The following is a 25,633-nucleotide window of genomic DNA, read 5'->3' as shown; positions in this document are numbered from 1 at the left end:
ATAGAAGATTAGAATAAGCGATGTTTTCAATGTGTTCAACATAGTAAAAGAATATAATATATAATAAAATGTGTTTATGATGTGAATAAACTGTGAATATAGACGGTAATGCAATTGACTCTTCATTGTACAGCGTCTGTTTAATCAGCAGTTTCTCTCAAATGACATCAGAGCTGTAAAAACACATTAAAATGACTGAAAAGCAATAATAAAACAAAGCTAAGTGCAGTAACAGAAATCTGTGTGTGAAGAGATGCTGTGAGCTCTAAAGTACGTTTTGGAAGCTTTCTATGTTTATTTCCATGTAAACTATACAGAAATAAAAGAAACTGTGACATTCTGGGAAATACTCGACTACAGATGGAGATTGTGAGTCATTTCTGGTGTCTTGGTTCCTCAAAATGAAGCACACTGGTACTGACTCTTTATCAAATACACTTAGCTGGTGTTTGCTATAATTATAACCGCTGAACCGCTGGTTTCTGACTCATTAAATGTGTGTTTGTAGGAGATAAACATGCTGTGATATTTAGATTTTACACTAAAGAAACTTTTAGTCTATCTTAGAGAGCATTACTTTCTCACGAGGAAATGTAAGTATTTTACGTTTTCTCAGTTTAGTGGCTAATTTGTGCGAGTTCAGTTGTACAAAAATGTAAGATTTTAAAAAGGAGGCGTGGCACTCAACTTTACCTCCAATCCCAACCGTCATTGGGTGATGAGCAAACCATACTAAATTGTACAAATTAGATTGTTATGAATTGCCGTGAAATTGCATTGCATTTTTAAGTGCTTTATTTGTACTTTTACTTGGCTATTTTCCTTCCAAAAAAGTGTATTTTAGTTGTTGACTACATTTATGGTGCGTTAACTCTACTTTTACCCTACTATTTTCCTTTAAAAGTGTATTTTAGTTGTACTTGACTACATTTTTATTGATTTTTCTGTACTTTTACTCTAAATTCCTTCAAAAATGGTGTATTTTACCTTTACTTGAGTACATTTTAGTGCTTAATTTGCACTATTACTCCACTATTTTTTTTTAAATGTGTATTTTACTTTTACTTGAGTGTGTTTGTAGAGCTTTATCTGTACTTTTACTCTATTTTGCTTTAAAAAGGTGTATTTACTTTTACTTGAGTATATTTTGCTGCTTTATTTGTACTTTTACTCTATTTTCCTTTTTCTAACGTTTTTTTTTTGTCTTTTTTACTTTTACAAATGCTTAATTACCCTACATGCCTCATTAACCTAGTTAAGCCTTTAAATGTCACTTTAAGCTGAATATTTTGAAGAATATCTCGTCTAATATTATGAGCTTTCATCATGGCGAAGATAAAAGAAATCAGTTATTAAAAATAAAGAATTATTAACTATTAAGTTTAGATATGTGCTGATAACATCTTTTCTCTGTTAAACAAAAATTGGAGAAAAATATATAAATTTAAGTAGAGTCAAATAATTCTGTCGTCAAGTGTATGTCTATAATCCCCAACACATAAAGATATATAGATAAATAAGTAAATGATATATAAATACCTGTATAATAAGTGTTACCTGTCCACCGCTGATGCTGATCTCAGTCTGACACCGCCAACACCAGCAGACTGAAGTACCTGCTGAAGGTGGAGTTCACTGACACACACACACACACACACACACACACACACACACACACACACACACACACATACCCCTCATATGTTTTTCAGAGACTGTTGCTCAGGGATGCGGCTCTGGCACAAGGGCTCATCAGCTGATCATTCAGTCAGAGATGGTTGAGTTTTACTGCTGTAGAAACAGACCTTTGCTCCCATAAACTGAACATTACCTGCGTACAGTACAAATATAAATATAGCTGTTTATTCTGTCTGTTTATCTATCTATCTATCTATCTATCTATCTATCTATCTATCTATCTATCTATCTATCTATCTATCTATCTATCTATCTATCTGTCTATCTGTCATTCTATCTGTCTATCTATCTATCTATCTATCTATCTATCTATCTATCTATCTATCTATCTATCTATCTGTCTATCTATCTATCTATCTATCTATCTATCTATCTGTCTATCTATCTATCTATCTGTCTATCTATCTATCTATCTATCTATCTATCTATCTATCTATCTATCTATCTATCTATCTATCTATCTATCTATCTGTCTATCTGTCTATCTATCTATCTATCTATCTATCTATCTATCTATCTATCTATCTATAATTTGATCTATCTATCTATCTATCTATCTATCTATCTATCTATCTATCTATCTATCTATCTATCTATCTATCTATCTATCTATCTATCTATCTAGCATTTGATATATCTATCTATCTATCTATCTATCTATCTATCTATCTATCTATCTATCTATCTATCTATCTATCTATCTATCTATCTATCTAGCAAGCATTTGGTCTATCTATCTATCTATCTATCTATCTATCTATCTATCTATCTATCTATCTATCTATCTATCTATCTATCTATCTATAATTTGATCTATCTATCTATCTATCTATCTATCTATCTATCTATCTATCTATCTATCTATTTAGCATTTGGTCTATCTATCTATCTATCTTCCTGTCTGTCTGGAGGGTTTGGAAAGAGGAAGTTTAATCATCTTGTTTTGCCGTGATGGGGTTAAGATCTCTGTCTTTTCATCATTCATCATTCGTCACTGCTAAAAGGAGCACGGTAAGACAGACTTTTATATCTCTCAGTTCTCCTAGTCTTTTTGAACACAATATAAACATTCAGTCTTGATAACCCTTCACTCATTTCAAACCTTTATGAGTTCATTTTTCTGATAAACACAAAGGAAGCTGTTTTGAATCATGCTGAAACCACCTGTAACCACTGACTTTTCATGGTAGGAAAAAGAAACACTATTAAAGTCATTTGTTACAGGTTTCCATCATCCTTCAAAATATCTTCCTTTGTATTCAAGAGAAGAAAGAAACAAACAGATCTGAAACAAGGAAGAGGAAATGATTTTCATTTTTGGGTGAACTATTCCTTAAAGGTCACTATTAGAGTAAACAAAAGTCTTTAGATAAAACCTATTGTAATGGTATTTTAAAAAAATAAAATGAAAACACCCTTACAATATGGCACGTCAAGATTTTGCCAAGTACGATGCGATCCTGGATTAACATCTATGTTGATCCTGGAACATAATTTTAGTTGGAAAATGTAATCCATACCTATTCCCTACCCCTAAACCTAACCATAACTGTACATTCTTTCCAAAATCAGAAGGAAATAATAGATTAATAACAATCATATAGAAGTGCATAAACCTAACCGTAAGCCTTAACATTAATAATAAACATATCCCTTAATTCTGATTGTTGTTCCAGGATCAACATAGATGTTAATCCAGAAACATGTCCTACTTGGTGATATAAGATTGGCGCTTCAGTATAAATTATTTGAGTTTTTTTATAGAGCCATTTAAAAGCAAGACTGACCAAAGTGCTGTACATAAGACAAAGTCAAATAAAAAGACAGAATATAAAAATGTTGAAATGAGAAATGACGAAAAACATTCAAATATTAGTAATAATACCTAAATGTTAAATAGATAATAGTGCTTGTACACGTTTTACTCAAAATATATAGTAAGAATATATGGTAACAGAGATAAATAATGTCATTTTACATATCTACTATATGTCTGTAGGTGCTGCTGTCGTGATGAAGACTCTTATTCTGCTTTTCCTGCTGATGATTTACAGTGAGTCACTGCAATCTTTGTTTTTTTTTAGTTGTTCTGGAAATCTGACTAAGATCACTGATGAAAAAATAGCATTGTTCATTCATAAAGGCGATAACAGAAAATATATCTGTGTTTCAGGGGTTTCTGGTGCTGATTGGGCTGTGAATTACAGTTCCTCACACATCTGTGCACTGAAGAGTTCAGAAGTGATAATCAGATGCACTTATAAATACCCGACTGGACATCAGATCATGAAAGCATTCTGGACCAAATACCGTGCAAAAAAAGGTCAAGATTATCCAGATCTGTCTGAGGACCCTGAATACAGTCAGAGGCTTCAGTATCTGGGAGATAAACAGCAGAACTGCACCGTCAGACTGAGTCATGTGGCAAAGAAAGACGAACACATGTATTATTTCAGATTCATTACTGATAAAAATAAAAAATGGATTGGCACTCCAGGAGTGAATCTCTCAGTCACAGGTGAGGTTTCTCTCTCCTTGTGGTCATTATGTAGAACAGTGGCTCTCAGACTTTTTTCATCGAGTTCCACCTCAGAAATAGGTACCACCATGAAGTGATAATCTTTGACAATTGAAATCAAGGAGCGTAGTAGGCCTAGTAAAACAGCTACAGCTCTGACAGTTTAAAAAAACGTTGCAGATTAACTACTATTATTAAGAAAATGATTATTATTATCAGCCACTTTAAACATTATAAATAGTTTGAACATTAGCACTGCACTGTCTAAAAAAACAAACAAACAAACAAAATAAAATGTCAACGTTTAAATTAAAACATGCTTTTAGGTGAAGTTTCACAAACTAATTTCGAGAGGAGCACGTGATATGATTGTGCACTGCTGGCCACTCATCAATAATAAGCCAATCAGAGTGATCCTATAGCTTAATATAAATGAATCACTTTCTCCGTATCTTCTTTTTGGAAGAATCCCCCCTTCCACCCCATCTCCTCCTTTTTCTCCCCTTCTAAAGGGGTAGCGATCGAGACCTACCTGATCTCGGATCCCCTGATATGCTTAAAAACCGGGCGGGAGCCCTGTGCTCAAATATCTCGAGCATAGGGTTCTCTCCCGAGACAGCATGCCAAACCTGCTATAAATGCCAGGCATATCTAAGTGGGAACTCTTGAAAAGTTAATTAAAAAGGGTAGGCTACTGTTCTTAAAAAGTAAAAATAACAATAATAAAATTCCTGTACTTAAATGTAAAGTGCTAACCTATAGTATCCTATTCAACAAATCCTGAAAATGTTGCTTGGACCTCATAAATATAGGCATTATATATGTTGCATGTAGATATGACATATTGGATTCCTCTGCCTACCCCTAGAAGGAAGCCCGCGTACCGCTGGTGGTACACGTACATTTGAGAACCACTAATGAAGAATAAGAATCAGTGTGTGAGAGCAGCACTAGATGTAATGTGTGTGTTGAAAAACAGCTACAGCTCTGACAGTTTAAAAACGTTGCAGATTAACTACTATTATTAAGAAAATTATTATTACAGTTTTTCTCAGTCGCTTTGGTGCGTTTCTCACAACACCTCTGCATTTCTGCACAACAGTTAATGCATTTCTCAAAACAATTAGTACAAACTGCAAAACCTAGCTGATAACCTGCAAAAGCGCGTCACATTCTCAAAATGGAGAGCTCGATCCTCAAAAGCAAGTATTGATGTCAATCAAAGAGTCAGTATTATCAAAATGAAAAGTCCTGCCACCATTGTTTATGAACAAGATAGACTTGTTTTCATTATGTCAGTTTACTCTGGACATTTTTTCAATGCAAAAAAGTCAGATTTTGGTAAAACTTTGTGAAAATGCTCAAGACAGTACTATATACTATTAGCACAGCCAATTGAAAACTACAGTAAAGTTAGACATCACTGCGTTGAGTGAGTTATCTGAGTACAAGACACTGAATATGTATGTTTCACATTTTTTCTGCATTTGCTCTTTACAATTTGAATTTATTCACAGCATTGTGCAGAAGAATAAACACACCCTTATTTACAACAAACATAAACTTTCTTTGGGTTGAACTGTGCACAACCGTAAACAATACTGCAGAACATATTGGAACTGAACCAACATACATACACAGGTCGGTAAATCATTCATGAAACTGTTCAATTTAGAAGACATTTTCAGTAAAATAAAGATTTAAACCCATTTTTTGGTCACACTTTACAATAAGGTTCATTAGTTAATGTTAAGTAATGCATTTACTAACATGAACAAGCAATGAACAATACATTTACTACAGTATATATTCATATTAATAAACGTTAGTTAATGAAAATACAGTTGTTCATTGTTAGTTCATGTTAACTCATGGTGCATTACCTAATGTTAACAAGAATGTTAATAATGCATTAGTAAATGTTCAATTATGATTAAAAAATGCTGTACAAGTGTTGTTCATGTGATGTTCATGTTAGTAAATGCATTAATTAATGAACCTTATTGTAAAGTGTTACTTATTGTAAAGTGTTACTAATTAGCTTGCAAGATTTTGACAACTAGTTCAACATTTGTGTATGTAATGACTCAAGTAATGAAATGGGGCTATTATTTTTATTTGCAATGACTATTCAGCTTTGACACGTTTAGTTCATTTTGACTGACATGACATAAGCAGATGATAATGTTATAAACAGCAGAGAGTTGTATGAAAGCAATTGATGCATGTCCGAAAGCATTTGCAGTTTGCTGAAAGGAATGAGAAACTGCTACTAGGATGTGCACAAATGACTAATTGTTTTGAGAAATGCATGACCTGTTGTGCAAATGTTAATAGTGTTGTGAGAAATGCACCAAAGCCACTGAGAAAAACTGTATTGTCAGCCACTTTAAACATTATAATTAGTTTGAACATTAACTGCGCTGTGTCTAAAAAACTAACAAAATAAAATGTCAACATTTAAATGAAAGCATGCTTTTAAAAGTTAATAAATTAAGTAAAAATAAATAAATAAATAAATAAATAAATAAATAAATAAATAAATTCCTTTACTTAAATGTAAAGTGCTAACCTATAGTATCCTATTCAACAAAACCTGGAAATGTTTCTTGGACCTCATACACTGCAAAAAATGCTTTTCTTACTTAGATTTTTTGTCTTGTTTCTAGTCCAAATATCTAACAATTCCTAAATCAAGAAGAATTTTCTAGACAAGCAAAACATATTGTCTTGTTTTGAGAAATAATATGCCAATATTAAGTGAGTTTTTCCGTAAAACAAGCAAAGTAATCTGCCAATGGGGTAAGCAAAATAATCTTATGTCAAAAGAAAAAACAAGATTAATTTGCTTACCCCATTGGCAGATTATTTTGCTTGTTTTACGGAAAAACTCACTTAATATTGGCATATTATTTCTCAAAACAAGACAATTTGTTTAGCTTGTCTAGAAAATGCTTCTTAATATAAGAAATTTTAGATATTTAGACTAGAAATTAGACAAAAAATCTAAGCAAGAAAAGCATTTTTTGCAGTGTAAATATAGGCATTATATATGTTGCATGTAGATATGACATATTGGATTCTTCTGCGTCCCACTAGAAGGAAGCCCGCGTACCGCTAGTGGTACACGTACCACAGTTTGAGAACCACTGATGTAGAATAATAATCAGTGTATGAGAGCAGCACTAGATATAATGTGTGTGTTGTGTTCAGATCTTCAGCTGGAGTCTCCTGAGAGAGTGACAGAGGGAGATTCAGTCCGTCTGACATGTAGAAGCTGCTGTAAACTGACTGACCCCCCAACATTCATCTGGTACAGAAACTCACAGAGATTGACTGAAGGAACTATTGGAAACAAACTCATCCTCAAGTCAGTCAGAAGAGAAGATTTAGGCAGATATAGATGTGCTGTATATGGACACACACTCACATCACCTGAGGTCTATCTCAATGTCACCTGTGAGTACAGATTCATAGATGTTTAGTTCTCTACTGGAGAGTCTGTTTGATGAACTCAAGTTCTAGTTTGATCATTTTAGATCCTCCAAAGAGCGTCTCAGTGTCCATCAGTGGATCTGCTGTAATAATGTCTGGAGATTCAGTGACTCTGAGCTGCAGCAGCGACTCAAACCCTCCTGGAATAATCAGCTGGTTTAAAGGAAAAATGCTTGTCGGATCTGGAAGAATCTTCAGCATCTCCAAGATCAGCTCTGACGACAGTGGAGAATACAAGTGCAAGGCCAGAAATGCACATGGAGCGAGATACTCTGATCCTGTGACTTTAGATGTCCAGTGTGAGTTCATGATGGTTCAGCGATGTAGACGATGTTAGTTGTGAATATTAAAGACATCATTGCTTATCTGTTTTAGATCCACCTAGGAGCGTCTCAGTGTCCATCAGTGACTCTAAAAATAAAGTGGGGGGAGATTTAGTCACTTTGACCTGCAGCAGTGACTCAAACCCTCCTGCAGAAATCTGCTGGTTGGAGGAGAATCAAAGCTCAGCTGTTGGATCTGGACAGAGTTTCAGTGCAGTACAGAGTGGACGCTTCTACTGCGTGGCTCGCAATCCACATGGAGCTCAGAGATCAGACGCCGTCACTGTCACTGTTAAAGGTAAAGCAGCTCATGTACTTACTCTGCTCTTTCTAAACAAGCTTAAACCATCTGTCTTTTCTCAGTAAAGCACTGGAAGATATATCATACTGCTGTCGTAGTATCACTTTGTGGAATTGTCGCTGCTTTCATCATTGGGTTAATAACCTGGTAAGTGTCTGAGCTTCTTTTGTTGCATTAAATTACTGTTGTAGGGAGTTTAATAGGATTTAGTGTTGATATAATGTTTTCTTTTCGAGCAGCTATGTGAAGCAGAAACAAATGCGTCCTCAGGTCAGTGAGTTTCACTATAATTCAGGCTCAAATACTGAGTTTGTCCAATAGAGGGCCAAAAAGTCACAGATTGTATCATTAAAGGGGACCTATTATGCAAAAATCACTTTAATAAGGGGCTTTACACTGTTTGTGTGGCAGCAGTGTGTGGATATAACCAGCTTCTAATGGTAAAAAATTAATACATTTTATTTGTTATAATCAGAATTTAAAATTAGTCTGCAGAAACACTTGGATTGACATTCTTCCTTTGTATGATGTCATCAGAGGGGGAAAGCCCCGCCCACTCGTGACCATCTCTCCCTTATTAGTAAGGTCAGACGGAATCTGCGGACATTTTTTGCTATTTCTGCGCTGAATTTTGTGCGGATTTATGCGGAATGATTCTGGAAGTATCGTAACCGTAATGTAGGAAATAAAAAGTAATACTTTTTTTAACTTGTATTTAATCTTTACAATGCAAATCCATCTAGATCCACTTCATTTGGTAAACAAAGCACGTCTCTCAAATAATATATCTACAAAAAAACTAAAAATATTACTTTACAAACTATATTGTAAATAAATCATATAATATTTTTAAATTAGTCAATAATATTACTCAAATTAGATAAAAAACTGAATAAATATGAATTTACACGCATTTACACAAGTAAATAAACAGAATCAATGATAGCTAACAATCTGCAGAATTCTGTGTGCACAGATTGCGTGTGGGCCTACTCATTAGCATAGAACGTTAGTCTTGTTTTTAAAACTGCCTCTATTCTTACAAATAGGCATTTGTAGCCCTGCCCTCTTATGACAAGAGCACAAGCTCATTTGAATTTAAAGCAGTGGTCACCAAAACAGCACAATTTGGATCAAAGTCTAACAGGGTGTTTCAGAAAGATATAAAATATTATCTTTGTGGTACTTTGAGCTGAAACTTCACTACACATTCTAGAGACATCAGAGATGCATTTTACTTTTTGTAAAAAGAGGCATAACAGGTCCTCTCTAATAGATGCTTGTTCAGAACACCATGATGTGTGTGTGTGTATATATATATATAGGCATAGATGAAAATAAATTAATATAGATTAATCTAGATTAAAATGGCTCATTTGAATTCTGCCGAAGGCATTCAGAATATGTTTGCTACTCAAACAATAACTAAAAGTAAAGCCTGATTTATACTTCTGCGTCAAACACCGGCGTATGCTACGGCGCTGACGCATAGCCCTTCGCCGTGGCCATCGCCGTCACTGACGTGCACCTCTCAAAAAATGTAACTACACGTCGCAACGACGCATAGCATAAGCTCTGTGATTGGTCGGCATGGTAGCGCTGACGAGTCTGGGCGGGACCGAGAGGCGCGCGAATGGCGCGACGCCGCGCGAGCGATTGTTTACAAGTGTGGAGTCCCGTGAAGGAGCTCCGGATGGAAAGTTTTGTTTTGTGTTTACCTCATAGTTAAAGTTGTTGCACGTCCGCCGGTTCCTGCCTCAAAATGAGCGAGTTTGAGCCACTTGTACATCCCGGAAGTGTTCAGGAAATGCAAAAAAGTAGCGAAGAAACTTGACACAGAGGAACATTTACACCTCACTGCCAACTAGCGTTTCGGAAGTGTTAATGCAGACCGGCAGAGACAGCGCGCAGAAGTATAAATGCACAGCTGCGCGCGTTGCCTGCGCCCTGGGTTACGCCGGTCACCTGACGCAGAAGTATAAATCAGGCTTAAGTCTTTGAGAACGGGTTTCTCTAGCCAGGTGGCGCATTAGACCAGGGGCGCATCTCCTTTTTCCAAAATGCATCACAAACTGCTTTAGAAACTGTTCTACTCTGATAATTGATGATAAAAATAAATGATGTTCAATAAGATGTACTTGTGTTTACTTAATGTTTATTCAGTTAAACATGAATGTTGAACTGTAGGCCTACATAAGCTCCTAACAGCGATTTTCGATCATCTTAATCCGACTAAAGTTATCACTGAACTAAACAGAGGCATGTTGAGTATGCAGATATTAGTGGCATTATTGAAGTAAACACTGCAATCAAACTATTACCAAAATGTAGGACTTTTCGCCATATTTTCCAGCAAGATCCCATAACACTCTCACCAATCCTTACTTCATATTTGCATCAAATACTCCAGTTTGTCATGGGGGCATGAATGAAATGTTCATTAGTTAAAGTGAAACTGCCAAACTGCAGTTAAAGTCAGGCATCATGCTGATTTGATTCAGAAGGGCACATCTTTGTCAGACGGCTCACCGGTCAGGTATACCTTCGCGCTAAAATATCAGGTGAAAGTCATCATAGCTTGCGCAGAATAGACCCAGCTCCCAACCCGACTTTGAGGATATATTAACGGCAATATTTTTATCGCGCGATAAGAGTCTCGCGTAAACACCAATAACGGCCCACCACTAATATATATATATATATATATATATATATATATATATATATATATATGTATATATATATATATATATTTTCAAATATATATATTTAAATATATATATATATATATATATATATATATATATATATATATATATATTCAAATATATGCTGTATCTGAAATCGCCCCCTCATTCACTATACCCTACATCTATAGTCAACTTGAAGGACTGAATATATATATCCAGTATCGTAGTTCAACATTTACTAATGCATTATTAACATTCAAATGCATGCTTGTTAGCATTAGTTAATGCATTGTGAATTAACATGAATTGACAATGAAACAACTAACATTAGCTAACATGAACAAACAATGTAAATCTACACAGAAAAAAACACTAATGCATGGAATAACCTTAACTAATACAACCTTATTGTAAAATGTAGGCCATTTTCTTTTCTATGCATTTAAAAATGTATTTTTTACTGTTCAATACCAGTGTTCTGCCTGGTAACTCTGATTGCAACATTGACTTTTTCAGTTCTCTTCCATTCAGACCCTCACAAACTATTCTGATGACATAAGCATAATCTTCGATCCCAGGCAGATGCCATATGTGTATGAGAATGTGATGGTAAGTCTGTTTTTCTTACACCTACAGCACTATTCAAATATATGCTGTATCTGAATTCGCCCCCTCATTCACTATACCCCACATCTATAGTCCACTTGAAGGACTGAATGAAACAAGGGAGTGAACTGGAGCATTTTTCTGTGTTTTGCTGGTTGATAAATCTCAGACAGATTCGATTTTAAAGATAGTCATTAGCATTTTATGAGCTGTCTAGTAATGAAATGTCTGTCATGTATAAAAAAACATAAAAACATTACATTAATTAAACAATTTTTCATTTTGAAACTGTCAGATAGGATTCTGCTATATGGCTGCCATCTAGTGGTCAGGTGGGAAATCATTCAGCAACCTCACAGTGCATTTTGGGTATTTTCTAGCTGTTGAGTGTGCATGGGTTGTACACTCATTAGTAGAGTGCATTGAGGGCACTTCAGTTTGTCCACTATAGTTTTATACACCACTATAGAGTCTGCAGATAGAAAATAGCTTGGCTAATTCTGGCACATTTTACAGTGATGTTCATTAATGTACATTGCCTCTGTAAACAAATAAACTAAACTAAAAGTGGCTGCTCCCTCAAATAGTGCACAATTTAAGAATGTAGGGGGCGATTTCATATACAGACATCGTGTTTGGTGTCCTGTCACAAATCCAGTGATGGATTTATAAGTACCAATTATAGTAATATAATAAATAATTATAATAATAATAAATAAGTACCAGGAACTAGCTATTAAATACAATGAAAAAAGCCACCAAAAGTGAGCCGTACTGACCTGATCTGAACCATGTGGGTTATACAGTGGAACAAGCAACTCTAGATAGCATTGCTATAGTAGACCACTTCAGTTTAACACATTATCTTCCTCTTTCTCCTGGTTCACATGATTTCTTCTCTTTTCATGAAGGATGTTCATCCCTGCACAGACAGTCATGATCCTAAGATGACCATTCATCTGTATGAGAACCTTGCAGTTTATGGAAATGTTGCTGTGAGTGTCCAGATTTTCAATCAATACTGTCTTCTCTCAACACCACTGCAAGATTTAAGTGAATGTTGTTTTTGTGTCTCATTACTGGCTCAGATTAACAGGAACATGGCTTAGTGGATGATCTCTGAGTGGGCGGAGCTCTGGATGATTGACAGGACTGACTGATGATGTTTTACTGGAGAACTTTGGGCGGGGGAAATTTGACATTTGATGAACTTGGAAGAATCGGCTTGTTGTTATTGTGTGTAGATATTAAGATTACATTTTCAGGCAGTATTTCTTTTTTGTGTTTTTCTCTTCTTTCTAGTCCAAATTTCTAAAGATTCCTAAATCAAGATAGATTTTCTAGACCAGTGTTTCCAACATAAGCTCATTCTGAAAACATAGCCCTATATACATTCCTGGAGATTGGGAATTATGTAGCCAAAAGTACATATGGACTTATTTTATTATTAAAATGAATGCTGTGCTGTTCCGTTTTACACTTACCAGCTAACTGCTTACCTCCATGTGGACGGCTTTCCCACTGTTACCAGTTTGTCCGGTAGCTTACCATGTATGTCCGCAGACTTGAAGCCATGGTGACAACGATGACGAGGTTTGAGTTTGGTGAAGGACAGTTCCAGAAAGCAGGTAAGACGAAAAGAAAAGCTAAAAAATAAAACAAACAAGTAAATAACAGGGTGAGAATGTGGTAAAATTTGAAAACATGGTAAAAATCAGGCGAGGGCTTTTCTTTTTCTGGATTGCTTTTTATAACTGTCAGTTGGTTTTTGGGAAGTGGGCGGGTCAATCAGTGCGTTTGAAAACACTATTATTTGGGTTTAGGGATAGGGGAGGGTAGAGGGATCGGTCTGTCAGTCAATTGACAATCCTCTGGTGGATTTACGCAAGAACAGCAGGTGCGAATGGCACTACCTGTAGAAATTTGAGATCTGAAAAAACGTACACAGCGGCTTTTGGTGAATTCTCGAAAACAAAAACTACAAAAAAAGTATCTCCTGGGATGTATTTTGCTTTCTCTAGAAATGTATATAGCAGTACACAATCAGAATGAGTCTAGTTTGAGTGTTTCCCAATCATTTTCCTGAAGGTACTAAACAGTACATACTTTGTAAGTCTCCTATATCTGACCCATAAACTTCATGTCTAAAGCTGCGGTCACACTGCTTTTTTCTCCCCATAGACTTGCATTCACATGCACGCAACTGCGTCTGACCGGAAACACAAGTTCATGCATCAAGTTTCGCATTTCACTGTATTGCAAAGTTTAAGCTTGGTGAACTCTGACCTGCAAAATCGCATCACTGCGTGAGACCAATCGAGGATCAAAAACATGACCTCTCTGTACAGAAATTTAAAGCATAAACCGATCGTTCACTTTATTAAATGTTATCTTGTTTAATCCCGCCCCTTTTTTTACAGCACCGTATGACAGAATTTCACACGCACAAACTCTAGTGTGATCGCAGTTTTAGAGTCTCTTCTTTGATCTGATCAGTTGATTCAGGTGTGTTTGGTTAGGCAGAGGTTAAAAAATGTAAAGAGACACTGTTCTAGACAGGTATCCTGGCTGAGTCCAATAGTATCTGGGTGCAGACTTGAATTTGCAAACTGAGACTGGGCATATCAGACTTGCAATGTCAGACACAATGCACTCAATATAGCTATTGGTGTCACTGTGATGGGTAGGGTTAGAGGTGGGGTTAGGTTTGCACATTAAAAAGTTTTGCATGCAGCTTGCCTTGCAACGGCACCAAGTCTGCAACCAGACCCCTCTTGCTGAATCTGCTTTCTCCAAACGTCTGCTTTCATTTTCATCAATTGGGGGATGAGATCCTTTCCACTGTCACAGTATTTGCAATTGATTAAGTTGCTCTTCAGTGGATCTGAACTACATTCAGCACAGGTTCACCATTTTCAAAACACAAGTCTTGAAAACGTACCTCTATATACTTTTCTGGAGAGTGCCAAATATGTCCCAGGAGGTAAGTTTTTTGCAGCTTTTGTTTTTGTTAATTCACCAGAAGCCGCTGTGTATGCTCTTTAAGATCTCAGATTTGTCTCGCGAGTGCCATTTGTGCCTGCTGTTCTCACGTAAATCCACCAGAGGCCGCTGTTGACTGACTGACTGCCTGACCCATTGCCTGACCCACCCTCCTCCTTCCCTGAACCCAACTAAGTGTTTTCAAAAGCACAGATTGACCCGCCACCACCTTCCCTAAACCCAACCAACAGTTTTCAAAAGCAATCCAGAAAAAGAAAAGCCCTTGCCTAATTTTTACCACGTTTTCAGATTTTATAACAGTCTCTCCCTGTTATTTACCTGTTCATTTTATATTTTGGATTCTGTTTTTGTCTTTCCTGCCTTCTGGAACAAAGCCGGACACGAACACTGTCATCGTGATCAACTCTTCTCTGCATGTCAAGTCCATCGACGTAGATGGTGAGCCACTGGACAAACTGGGTACAGCGGAAAAGCCGTCCATACAGAGTTCAGAGGTCAGCTGGTAAGCTCAAAAAGAAATGGCATCATACCGCCCTGTAGTGTATGTTTTAAAGACGAAATGCAGCCATACATACATCTGGCTACATAATTCACAGTCTCCAGAAATGTATATAGGGTTACGTTTTCAGAATGAGCCTATGCTGACTAAATTAATTGTTATTTAACTATAACTACACTAGCATTTTACCCGAATTTAACCTTATATGCAGGAACCACAATCTGAAATATGGTGGCTTCGCTTATTTGACATTATCTACATTGTAAAAGTGCTACAGAAATAAAGATGACTTTTAATGCACATTGGACGATGTCAATGAACTGTCTTTGTCAGCATTGTTGGAACTGCAATGTTTATTTAGTGTTTCAGCAGTTCCCTGAACAGGAACAATTTATTTTTAAACATTTTAAACATTATTGACCTTATTCTCCACGTACAACCATTGGAATTGTTTTGGTTCGAGATTTTCACTCTCATTCACTTCAATTAATTTCTAGACTTTACAAACAACTTGTTATGCCGCTTGATATTTTCATATCATATTATTCTACTTAACAACACTTGTTTGTAGAGTAAGTAGTTTGACCACATTCTGTCGTTTAATATTACTAGTCATTTCTTCAATAAGCGGCTGAATGGAAGGTTGTAAAACGAGCGCACTTCAGTGCAATGCAGAATAAGGTCAATCATTAACTACAGTATAGTTTTGAAGCAATCTTTCCATTGTCTCTCAAGAATAGCTTCATTGTCGTCAATTTCAACAATATAGTTATTCTTGCAATAGATCGATTGATTATAAATATACTTAAATATGAAAACATTACAAAAAAAATGACCTCTTTGGACTCTCTCATTTTACCCTTTAGTCTAAAGTGATTTCTGTGGTAATGCACTTGATAAACCCACATGCCACTTCTGCTTTATCTGCACTATTTGAGGCGTGAAAACCTCATATCAAAATATAAGGCTTTAATCAGAGTGTCGTCAAGACTGTGGAAACAACCGACTGGTTTGTAGTGTTACCACTGTTCATGAGTGTTGGTGAAACAGGTAAGAGCATCACTTTATAATATATGTCTAATTTCATTATTATTATTAATGCTGTTGTTATTAACAATAATAAAGTTCAACAATTTAAAACAAATTTTTAAAAAAAGTTTACTTTCTTTATATATAAAAAAATTATTCCATGCTGAAGAGTTTTTGTCCTAATTTTATATTTCTATTTTAGCGACATTGTGGCTGAACAACAACATAAACTACTATGACAGTGACAACATTTACATGGACATCAGTAATCAAATGATTTGCCCTAATCTGAATTAGAGATGCACGACATATCGGCGGCCATATCGCTATCGCCTGATAAATGCTATTTTTAGGGTTATCGATCCAATGTCAAAATTAGGCTGATATCTTTAAGCTGATAAATAACATAATTGAACAATTAATTATAATTGAACTGACAGCCTCTCTTCGCATTGTTTATTCCTTCAAAGTTTGCCCTTTCTTTGTGTGGTATTGGCGTCAATAACTCATTAAGTAACCATATTGTCTTATCATTGTAGATTTGTTTGATAGAGTGTCATTGTGTGGTTTCAATCACCTCAGGGAAAATATTACATGTGTAAACAACAGGAGCGATGCCTGCGTGCTAAACAACTCCTTGGGGTATTTGTATTTCAATATGATTAATTGTTCTTATCAATGAGTTGCTTGCCATGCGTTGTTGATGTAAGATTGTATTTTTGTATATATATACAATAGGATTGTGGATACAATAGGATTGTATAATTATCGTCTATAGAATATTGGCTATCGACCTCCGAATCTAAAGAGTTATTAGTTATCGATAGCAGCCAAAAAATTTATATCGGTGCATCCCTAATCTGAATAAGACACTAATATGTTTAAGGTGTTTACATGAGTTGTTTTTTGAATGTCCATTTCATCATCCTATTTTAGTGTTTTAGTTCGCTTTGGGTGTATGGCCATACACGATAAATGCGCTATATAAATACACACATTACATTACATTCAGAATCGACTGTGGATGACAATGATGAGTAAGAAGATAATAAGATAAATGATCGTAATTTTAACCAAACACAGCTCATTTCCATGTACACTTTTTATGTTCAAGAGTAACCTGTAGCATCAATTAGGATATATGCTATATATGAAAAACTTCATATATTACAAAGGGACAAGATTTACAACTCCAAAATAAGCCAATGCCTGTGTTGTAGGTGTTTCTATGCTGATGTCGGTCAAAATGGCTCCCGCTCTTGCTCTGATCTTCCTGCTCATGATTCACAGTGAGTCACTGCAACACTTCTGAAACTCTAGAAGGGTCTTGGCATTCTGCATTTGTATGCACAGCCTGATGCCAGTTTGTTTTCGATTTCTGTGTTTCAGTAGTTTCAAGTGCTGACTGGCGTGTGGGTTACAATCCTCATCACATCTGTGCACCAAAGAACTCTACAGTAATAATAAACTGCAATTATACATACCCTACAGAACATCAAGTCAGCACAGTGTTCTGGACTAAAATTATTCTTAAGGAGAACCGAGAAGATTATCCAGATCTGTCTGTAGACCCTGAATACAGTCAGAGGCTTCAGTATCTGGGAGACAAACAGCACAACTGCACCATCAGACTGAGTCATGTGACAGAGAAAGATGAACACGTGTATTATTTCAGATTCACTACTGATAGACCTGAAGGGAAATGGCTTGGCAGTTCAGGAGTGCGTCTCTCTGTCACAGGTGACTTTCCTGAGGTCTCTCTCTTCTTGTGTGCATTATATAGAATAATTCAATTCATTTTTATTTCTCTAGCGCTTTTACAATGTAGATCGTGTCAAAGCAGCTTCACATAGAAGATTATAGTCAATTAAAACTGTGTCAGTCCAGTTTTCAGAGTTGAAGATCAGTTTAGTTCAGTGTGGTTTAATTTTCACTGCTGAGAGTCCAAACACTGAAGAGTAATCCATCGATGCGCAACTCCACAAGTCCCAAACCAAGCAAGACAGCGGCGAGGAACAAAACTTCACCAATTGATGAAAGTGAAGGAAAAAAACCTAGACAGAAACCAGGCTTACTTGGGCACGACCCTTTCTCCTGTGGCCAAACTTTTTGTGCAGAGCTGCAGTCTAGGTGTTGAAGGCTGGAGAACGCTGGACATCCATCGTGGAGAAGCTGCAGGTGGTAGTGGTCACCGGCTGGTGTTCAGGCTGGCCCTTCAGGATTAATGCAAGGACTCGTCTGTCACTTGGGTCTTACAGGGATCATTCTCATGCTCTCCTCTCCTCTATGACCACCACAGCAGCTGCTCAGGATACGGCCTGGTCCAGGATTATGAAAACCTCGAGATAATGTAAAACAGACTAACATAAGCGCAGATGCTATTTAAATTATAATGTCTTTTGGGAAGTGTTCCTGCCACCGGTTGCCCAAAATAATGCAGACTAACAATCCTTTAGAGGATTTGGATTTCGATAGCTTTTGTGTTTTATGTGTATGCTAATGCAAAGAGATGTGTCTATATTATTAATCAGTGTGTGAGAGCAGCACTAGATATAATGTGTGTGTGGTGTTCAGATCTTCAGGTGGAGTCTCCTGTGAGAGTGAAAGAAGGAGATTCAGTCCATCTGACATGTAAAAGCAGATGTAAACTGACTGACACACCAACATTCATCTGGTACAAAAACTCACAGATATTGACTGAAAGAGGAGACAGAAGCAATGAACTCCTGCTGCATTCAGTCAGAAGAGAAGATGCAGGCAGATATAGCTGTGCTGTACATGGACACACAATCACATCACCTGAAGTTTATCTCAATGTCATGCGTAAGTAAAGATTTGTTTTATTTAAAAAATTTCCTGAATTTATCTTTGGATAACTTTTAATTATGTCTGTTTCAGACAAACCCAGGAGCGTCTCAGTGTCCATCAGTGGATCTGCTGTAATAATGTCTGGAGATTCAGTGACTCTGAGCTGCAGTAGTGACTCAAACCCTCCTGCTCTGAATTTCAGCTGGTTTAAAGAGGAAACGTTTGTAGGATCTGGAAGAATCTTCAGCCTCTCAAAGATCAGCTCAGACGACAGCGGAGAATACAAGTGCAGATCCATCAATGAACATGGAGATACATATTCTGATCCCGTCACTTTAAACATTCAGGGTGAGTAAATGATAGCTCAGTAAAACAGGATTGAGTCACAAAGTATTAAAGTACCAGAATAATTGGGATATTTCCAGGATTATGTTTTCAACTCTGTTTACCTGCTTGTGTTTTTGTCATATAATTCCTGGGCTGCGTCCGAAACCGCATACTTCCATACTATATAATACGGTAAAATCAGTATGCGAGCCAATTAGTATGTCTGAACTCCTAGAATTTGAAAATCAGTATGCGAGATGTACCCGGATGACTTAATACTTCCGGCGATATCATGGAGTGCGCTATCCCATAATGCCCCGCGAGAGAATTCATGAATAGAAGTGAATCGAAGCAACTGACACAGGTAGGTCATGTGACCATGACAAAATGAGGAATGTAGTACGTCCGAATCCCTTTCATACTTTTCACATTCATACTGTGTAGAACGTACTTTTCTAACGGCCGAGTAGTACGCTTAAATTCAAATGCAGTACCTACTGAGTAGTAGGCGGTTTCGGACACAGCCTTGGTTTCCTAGTTTTCCCTGGTTCTGTTTTCCCACCCTTGTACCCAGCACCTGCCTCTAGTTTGCTTGATTAGTCTGTCCATAGTGTTTCCCTAGTTCCGTGTCTGGTCTTAACGTCATTTCAGCAGACTTCTAAAGCTGCGGTCATACTAGAGTTTAAGCATGCAAAATTCTGTCGTACAGCGCTGCCTAAAAGGGGCTGGATTAAATAAGATGATTAGACATTAGTTATTGCTCCATATTTTTAATTTGTGTCCAGAGAGGACATGTATTGATCCCCGATCGGTCTCACGCAGTCAAGTGATGCGATTTTGCAGGTCAGAGTTCACCAAGCTTGAACTGTGTCTGCTGGATGTTCCTGTTCCTTGATGTTAGGATGTGTATGTTCTGGCATGATTTGTAATTAAAACATAGTAGGCTTTTTTCCCAATGTATTCTTCTTGTATTTACTGATCATCTGTGACAAGACCAAACTGTTAACATTTTTGGCATGTGGAAATCCCCAGTTTTCAGTAACTTTCCCTGCTTTATTTGGAGCATGAGAGCCACTCTTTCAAGCAACATATGGACTCATTCCTCCATCTTCCGCACCAGACAACCTTCCTGGATGACTGCCTGAGTATGTTTCTGCTTGCTGAATTGAACACCCACACATGAGCGCAGTTGTCCGAGGATAGTCCTTGAGGGAGGTTCTCGGACTGCATTGGTTGGGTGCTGGTGTCCTGCAGATCAGGTGAGCCAGAAAGTTAATCACTATGTAGGAGGTGCTCAGAAGCTCGTCTAACCAGGTGACCCATCGGTTGGCTCCATCACTGCAGCCAGTCTACCATTGCTGTCATGGCAGCCCCCTGTATGACCCCCAGTTCACCCTCAGCCTGTCCCAACAAGTCTGCAGTGTTTGCCTTAAGACTTCAAGTCATCAGCACCTCCCAGTTTTTTGGTCCCCTTGTCATCACCTCCCGTTTCTCCACTGTCCCACAAGCTCTGCCAGACTCTCTCATTTCCCAGGTGCATTTTCCTTCTTTTCTGGATTCTGCCTCAGCCACTGCACCCCATTTTCTCAATCTTGCCATCATCATGGACCTTTTCTTCTATCCATATTCAGCTTGGCACCATCCCACTATCACTGCCAGGATCAATTCGTTTCTCCAGCTCTACCATGGTTACTCATTTGCCTGCCTTCGCTTCAGAATTCTGCTCCATCAGCTGCACCCTATTGCTCCATCCTGCTAGCAAGATTTACCTTCTTGTTTCATCCAGATCCACCTTGGTTCTCTGTTGCTTTGGCTCTGCTGTGGTCGTCCAGTTCTATATCATTTCCTCAGTTGGCTAAACCTCCATCTCCATTTTGGCCCTCTGACCCTGCAGTTTTTCACTCCTCCCTCATCCCACCACCATGGCCCAAAATCCCAACTGCCAGGCATCCTCACTCCTCTGGCTCTGCCATGGTTACTAACTTTTCTTCTGGACTTGGACTTTTATCCACCTTGGTCCTCTGTTCCTCTGGCTCCAATGTGGTATTCCACTTCCATGTCTTTGTCTGGTTGGGCCAAGCTGAGCCTGTTTTTTTTCTCAAGGTTTTCTCCTTCACTTTCATCAGTTAATGTAGTTTGTTCCCCACCGCTGGCTTTATTGGTTTGGGAGCTGTGCATCATTGGATTTGCTCTGTCTTTCAACAATGACATTTAAATTACACTGAACTGAATTAACTTGTGAAAACTAAAATGAAGTAGTTTCAGTTTCCTAAAACTTCATCTTTGACACAATCTACTTTGTAAAAGTCCTATAGGGAAAATATCCATCTCCACTATGGACCTTAGCTTAACTCTAGCTCCGCAGTTCTCCATCTCCTCCTTGGTCTCCACCTCAACCTATGTTTCCGTCAGTTACTCCATCTTCATGGCTCCTCATTACATTGATTCCACCTTGGGGAGTCCTCCTGGCCGTCCTGGGTCTTCACCAGTCTCCTGCTCCAATACCTTTGGTCCTTTCCAAAACCTCATGTCTAATTTTTCCTTCTGGCTCCTAAAAGTAAACTGCACTTAATATTCTGCCCAAAAAATGCATGCCAAATTTTCATCTTGGAGATTAAGTAGAGATTAGGTGGTAGCAATTTATGCAACTTGCAAAACTGCTCCAATCACCAAATCAAAATAATTTTGTTTCTTTTGTCTTTTCTAGATCCACAAAGGAGTGTCTCAGTGTCTGTCAAAGTAATAGTGTCTGGAGATTCAGTGACTCTGATGTGCATCAGTGACTCAAACCCTCCTGCTCTGAGCTTCAGCTGGTTTAAGGAGAATCAAAGCTCAGCTGTTGGATCTGGACAGAGTTTCAGTGCAGTACAGAGTGGACGCTTCTACTGTGAGGCTCACAATCCACATGGAGCTCAGAGATCAGACGCCGTCACTGTCACTGTTAAAGGTAAAGCAGCTCATTTACTGTTTATAAAAGGATGAAACTGAATAATTTATTATGTTTTACTCTTTTGCTTCTGTTGTTAGGATGCCCAGTGCTATTCTACATCTCCATTGGAGTGGCTTGTGGAGCTGCAGCTTTCATCACAATAGGGATCATTTGGTAAGATGTGTGTGGTTCTGTGTAGTGTGTCATGATGGACGTAAGCTGACGGTAAGTTTTAAATGTTTCATCCTCATTGTCAACAATGGTACGCTAAGGTACATTAAGGTAACTTTTTAGCACATTAACATTAGTATTATATTAATAGTTAATAAAACTGCATGCTTATTGCTGAAGAATGTTTTGATTCAACTGATGAATGTGGTCTACAGTTGTGCTACACAGATGAATCTAGTCTATAGCCCTATTCCAGCAGTGACTCTTTCTCATGAAGAGAAAAATCTCCACAGCTCCTCAGTGATTAAACACAAGCTTGTGGATGAAGATAAATTTGCGGTGGAAATCTGAGTTTGTAATTCAATGAACCCAGAATGTTCATGTCACACACTATCATTCACATGTCTGTAAGATGACAATATTTACATGTGGGATCCTCAAATCTGTCCCACAAGATCACTTTACCACAGAGCTTTGATTTTACTCTGATCAAACTTCACTTGAGGCATCATCGCTAATGCTATCGTTATACCTGTCGACCTTCCTGTTATCCTGGGATTCTCCCAGATTTCACCAACCTACCCCACTCGCATCCTTTTTAAATATTTTCCTATGAAAAGGTAACAGTAATGGCTACATAGAGCTGATCTTCCCTTTATGCATAGTTCCTTGCTCTTAAATGCTAAGTAATTGCTAGTGTAACCCTACACCACCCAATCCACTCCGAGCTGGGATTGAACCAGCGACCTTCCGCATGGGTTGCTCTACCAAGGAGGCTAAAGACTAAGGCCTCTAGTGTCTCTCACTAAAGCACCTTTTAGAGTTTAGAAGAGTGAGGTTTACCTGCACAGTATTTCACTAGCTGGCCTCCGCTACACTCACCCCCCTAAAGCTCACTCCTATTCGGGTCACGGCACCAATGTAACCTCGCTGGTCTTACACCACCCAACATGCTCAAAGCTGGGATCAAACCAGTGACCTTACACATGGGAGTTGCTAGATCACCTTTTAGAGGTCAGAGGAGTGAGGTTTACCTGCACAGCACTTCACTAGCTGGCCTCCACTACACTAGAGCTGTTCAAGAGATGTTATGCTTTCACTGCATTTTAGTTACGCTTTGAAATTAATGGAAAAATGTCTGCATTCACATCCTTTCCATTATAGCTATGCACCATAGCTTACCCCTTAAAAACCCTTACACCATTCTTAGAAACAATTACAGTCTGAATAGGGCGTATGGTACCAATGTACAATGAAATCTAAAATGTCACCTAAGCTTTAAGCCCTATTCATATAAGTTAAATCATCAAATATGTTGTAACTGACTGTAATACTGTGATTGTCTACTAAGGAGATACTGGTGGAAGAAAAGGAGAAATGACAATCAGCAGTATCAGGTGAGAAACCTTAGTTTTGTCAGTCATTTGCTGAACGTATATAATTTAGTGAGGTGTTTATGGGCATAATTTTGTGTGTCCTCTTTTTTTCCTCTTTAATGGTGAAGTTGAGTTATTCCAGACATCATGATGGCAGTCCTAAAGCTTGTGATGATGAGGTCAACCAACATGTGTATGAGCATGCAACAGTAAGTGTTTCGATATAAAAGACTAAACTCTTTACACTGTAGATTAGGGTTGTCAAAAGTATCGAATTTGGTACCAAACGCTACTGATGCTCCAAAATCCCTGTATCTGTGTTTGTACTTGGTGAACTTGTTTGTATTTCTGTTGAGCAAATGAACGGAAAACGGAAACGGAAAAGAAGCAGTGATTAAGTATGCTGTAAACAGTGCTCAAATATTAGTGGGAAATGGACATTTTAAAATGTCAGTACTCATAGTACCGAATGATCCTCAATGCTTTTAACAACCTTACTTTAGATAAGAGGAACCTTAGAATCAGTTGACATATCAAGTTTTTTACTAACCATTTTGACATATTTGTTATTTACGAGTTCTCATTTTACTTCTTCCCACAATTAAGGCTCCTCAAATGACTTGAACTGAAGTCCTCTGTGCTGGAGAATCACTAACCTACAAGTACACACCCAATATGTCTTCCTTCTAGCGTTCTAACGTCTAATGTTATTCTATTGAAACTGCAATAATATGTTCATTTTGTTTCTATGTCATCATGAAGAGGCTGTAGTGCATCCGACTGTGGACCGAGTCCTAAATGATTGACAGGAGTGTCATTTTAATGCATGAATGAAGCAATTTCAGGTTTATTTCATAGATGGCGAAATGGAATGGAATCTAAATGCAAACTAATTAACTTACTAAAGTGTTTATTTTTTTGTCTTCACTTTGCATCACATGAGAAGCATACTTGATATAGATTACTAACAATTGTTACCCTAAATATCTATCCTTTATTGTTTCTGATAGACATCTATAATCAATAACAATATTACTCCAATGTCAATTAATAATTCTGAATAACACCAAAATGAATGTTAAACAGCATTACGTTACCACACTGTTGGAGAAATGCACTCATTTTGTGACATTACACTCCTAACCTGTACTTAAGATGCTGTACTGAGGAACAACATTTAAATAAAGTTACTTACCTTTAATATGGCAGTTGTCTGTATTTCTTTTCTGAAGACTTTTTTTTCCCCCTAAATCCCCAATCACACCATTAGCAACAACGTGGCAAAATTCCATGCATTTTTAATGCAGAGCTGACATCTGATGTATGAATGTATGTGGTATGTGTGTGGCAAGTGGCAGAAGATACCTGACAAGATTCAGAAATGTACTTCATGCAAATGAGAAGCAACTTTCATAAGCAATTTCCAATGCAAAATACATGCACGTGACTCATGTTCTGTTGTGTGGTATCTGTTGTGCCCATAGGAGACTCAAATATAAGTTACGATTGTCCTTTTTGAAACAAGACTGAAATTATTAAAAAATGTTTTAAAAAGGTGCATGATTTTATCCTTTGGGAACTGTTTGGATTTCAAGCGACGAGCATTGCAAACAAAATCGATGACGACTGACAGAGCAGGGATGAGAATCATTGATAACCCCATCCTGAATGACTGATGGCCCCGCCCTAAATTACTAATAGATTCGTCCTATATGACTGATAGCCCAGCCCCTAATTACTGATAGACTGCCGTAAAGTATCCAGCCATAAAAGTCTTGCCGTAAAGGATTGATAGCCCCTGCTGAAAGGCAGACCATGTGACCAGAAGTGAAGTTAAGAGGAAGATAAGGTTAATTTAGA

The 25,633-nt window shown here is 37.5% G+C and overlaps 2 protein-coding genes across 11 annotated transcripts in view; one reads left to right on the top strand and one right to left on the bottom strand.

Moving 5' to 3' along the window:
* Positions 1–25,633, bottom strand: part of tspan34a (tetraspanin 34a) — a 74,489-nt gene that overhangs the window by 8,261 nt on the left and 40,595 nt on the right. Inside the window, exons 1-2 of one of the 4 annotated variants that reach the window (XM_087236341.1) lie at positions 2,325–4,329; positions 1,540–1,959 (exon numbers count right to left, since the gene is read on the bottom strand). The gene's annotated coding sequence lies outside the window, so the exon portion shown is untranslated. 4 annotated transcript variants of the gene reach the window in all.
* Positions 2,568–24,974, top strand: LOC103908692 (B-cell receptor CD22). 7 transcript variants are annotated; one of them, XR_015477138.1, is made up of 12 exons: positions 2,568–2,709; positions 3,698–3,751; positions 3,872–4,216; positions 7,430–7,675; positions 7,756–8,010; positions 8,087–8,332; positions 8,398–8,482; positions 8,575–8,605; positions 11,557–11,634; positions 12,543–12,626; positions 12,720–13,259; positions 15,009–15,433. XR_015477138.1 is itself a non-coding variant. In XM_087238114.1 (11 exons), the coding sequence occupies exons 1-11, from the start codon at positions 3,688–3,690 to the stop codon at positions 24,395–24,397; spliced, it is 1,875 nt and encodes a 624-aa protein (XP_087094240.1). In that variant the 3' UTR covers positions 24,398–24,973. The 7 variants fall into 7 exon arrangements, 5 of the variants coding, with proteins under 5 accessions (XP_087094240.1, XP_087094237.1, XP_087094236.1 ...); XR_015477137.1 differs by lacking the exon at positions 2,568–2,709 and having other exon boundaries at positions 3,688–3,751; XM_087238114.1 differs by lacking the exons at positions 2,568–2,709; positions 8,398–8,482; positions 8,575–8,605; ... (2 more) ...; positions 12,720–13,259; positions 15,009–15,433 and adding exons at positions 19,061–19,318; positions 22,005–22,244; positions 22,325–22,400; ... (1 more) ...; positions 23,902–23,982; positions 24,380–24,973 and having other exon boundaries at positions 3,688–3,751.

The sequence above is a fragment of the Danio rerio genome, chromosome 1 (genome assembly GCF_052040795.2).
Source record: "Danio rerio strain M-AB ecotype USA chromosome 1, GRCz13ab, whole genome shotgun sequence".
NCBI classification, from domain to species: Eukaryota; Metazoa; Chordata; class Actinopteri; order Cypriniformes; family Danionidae; genus Danio; species Danio rerio.
Note: the sequence above shows the minus strand (reverse complement) of the source record. Positions and strands in the feature narration are given on the sequence as shown.

Bases quoted from the DNA above. Each gene is read 5' to 3' on its own strand.
- LOC103908692 (XM_087238114.1), top strand. From the start codon at position 3,688: ATGTCTGTAGGTGCTGCTGTCGTGATGAAGACTCTTATTCTGCTTTTC. The intron at 8,011-8,086 runs GTGAGTTCATGA...TATCTGTTTTAG, and splicing joins TGTGACTTTAGATGTCCAGT to ATCCACCTAGGAGCGTCTCA. The intron at 19,319-22,004 runs GTGAGTAAATGA...TGTCTTTTCTAG, and splicing joins CGTCACTTTAAACATTCAGG to ATCCACAAAGGAGTGTCTCA.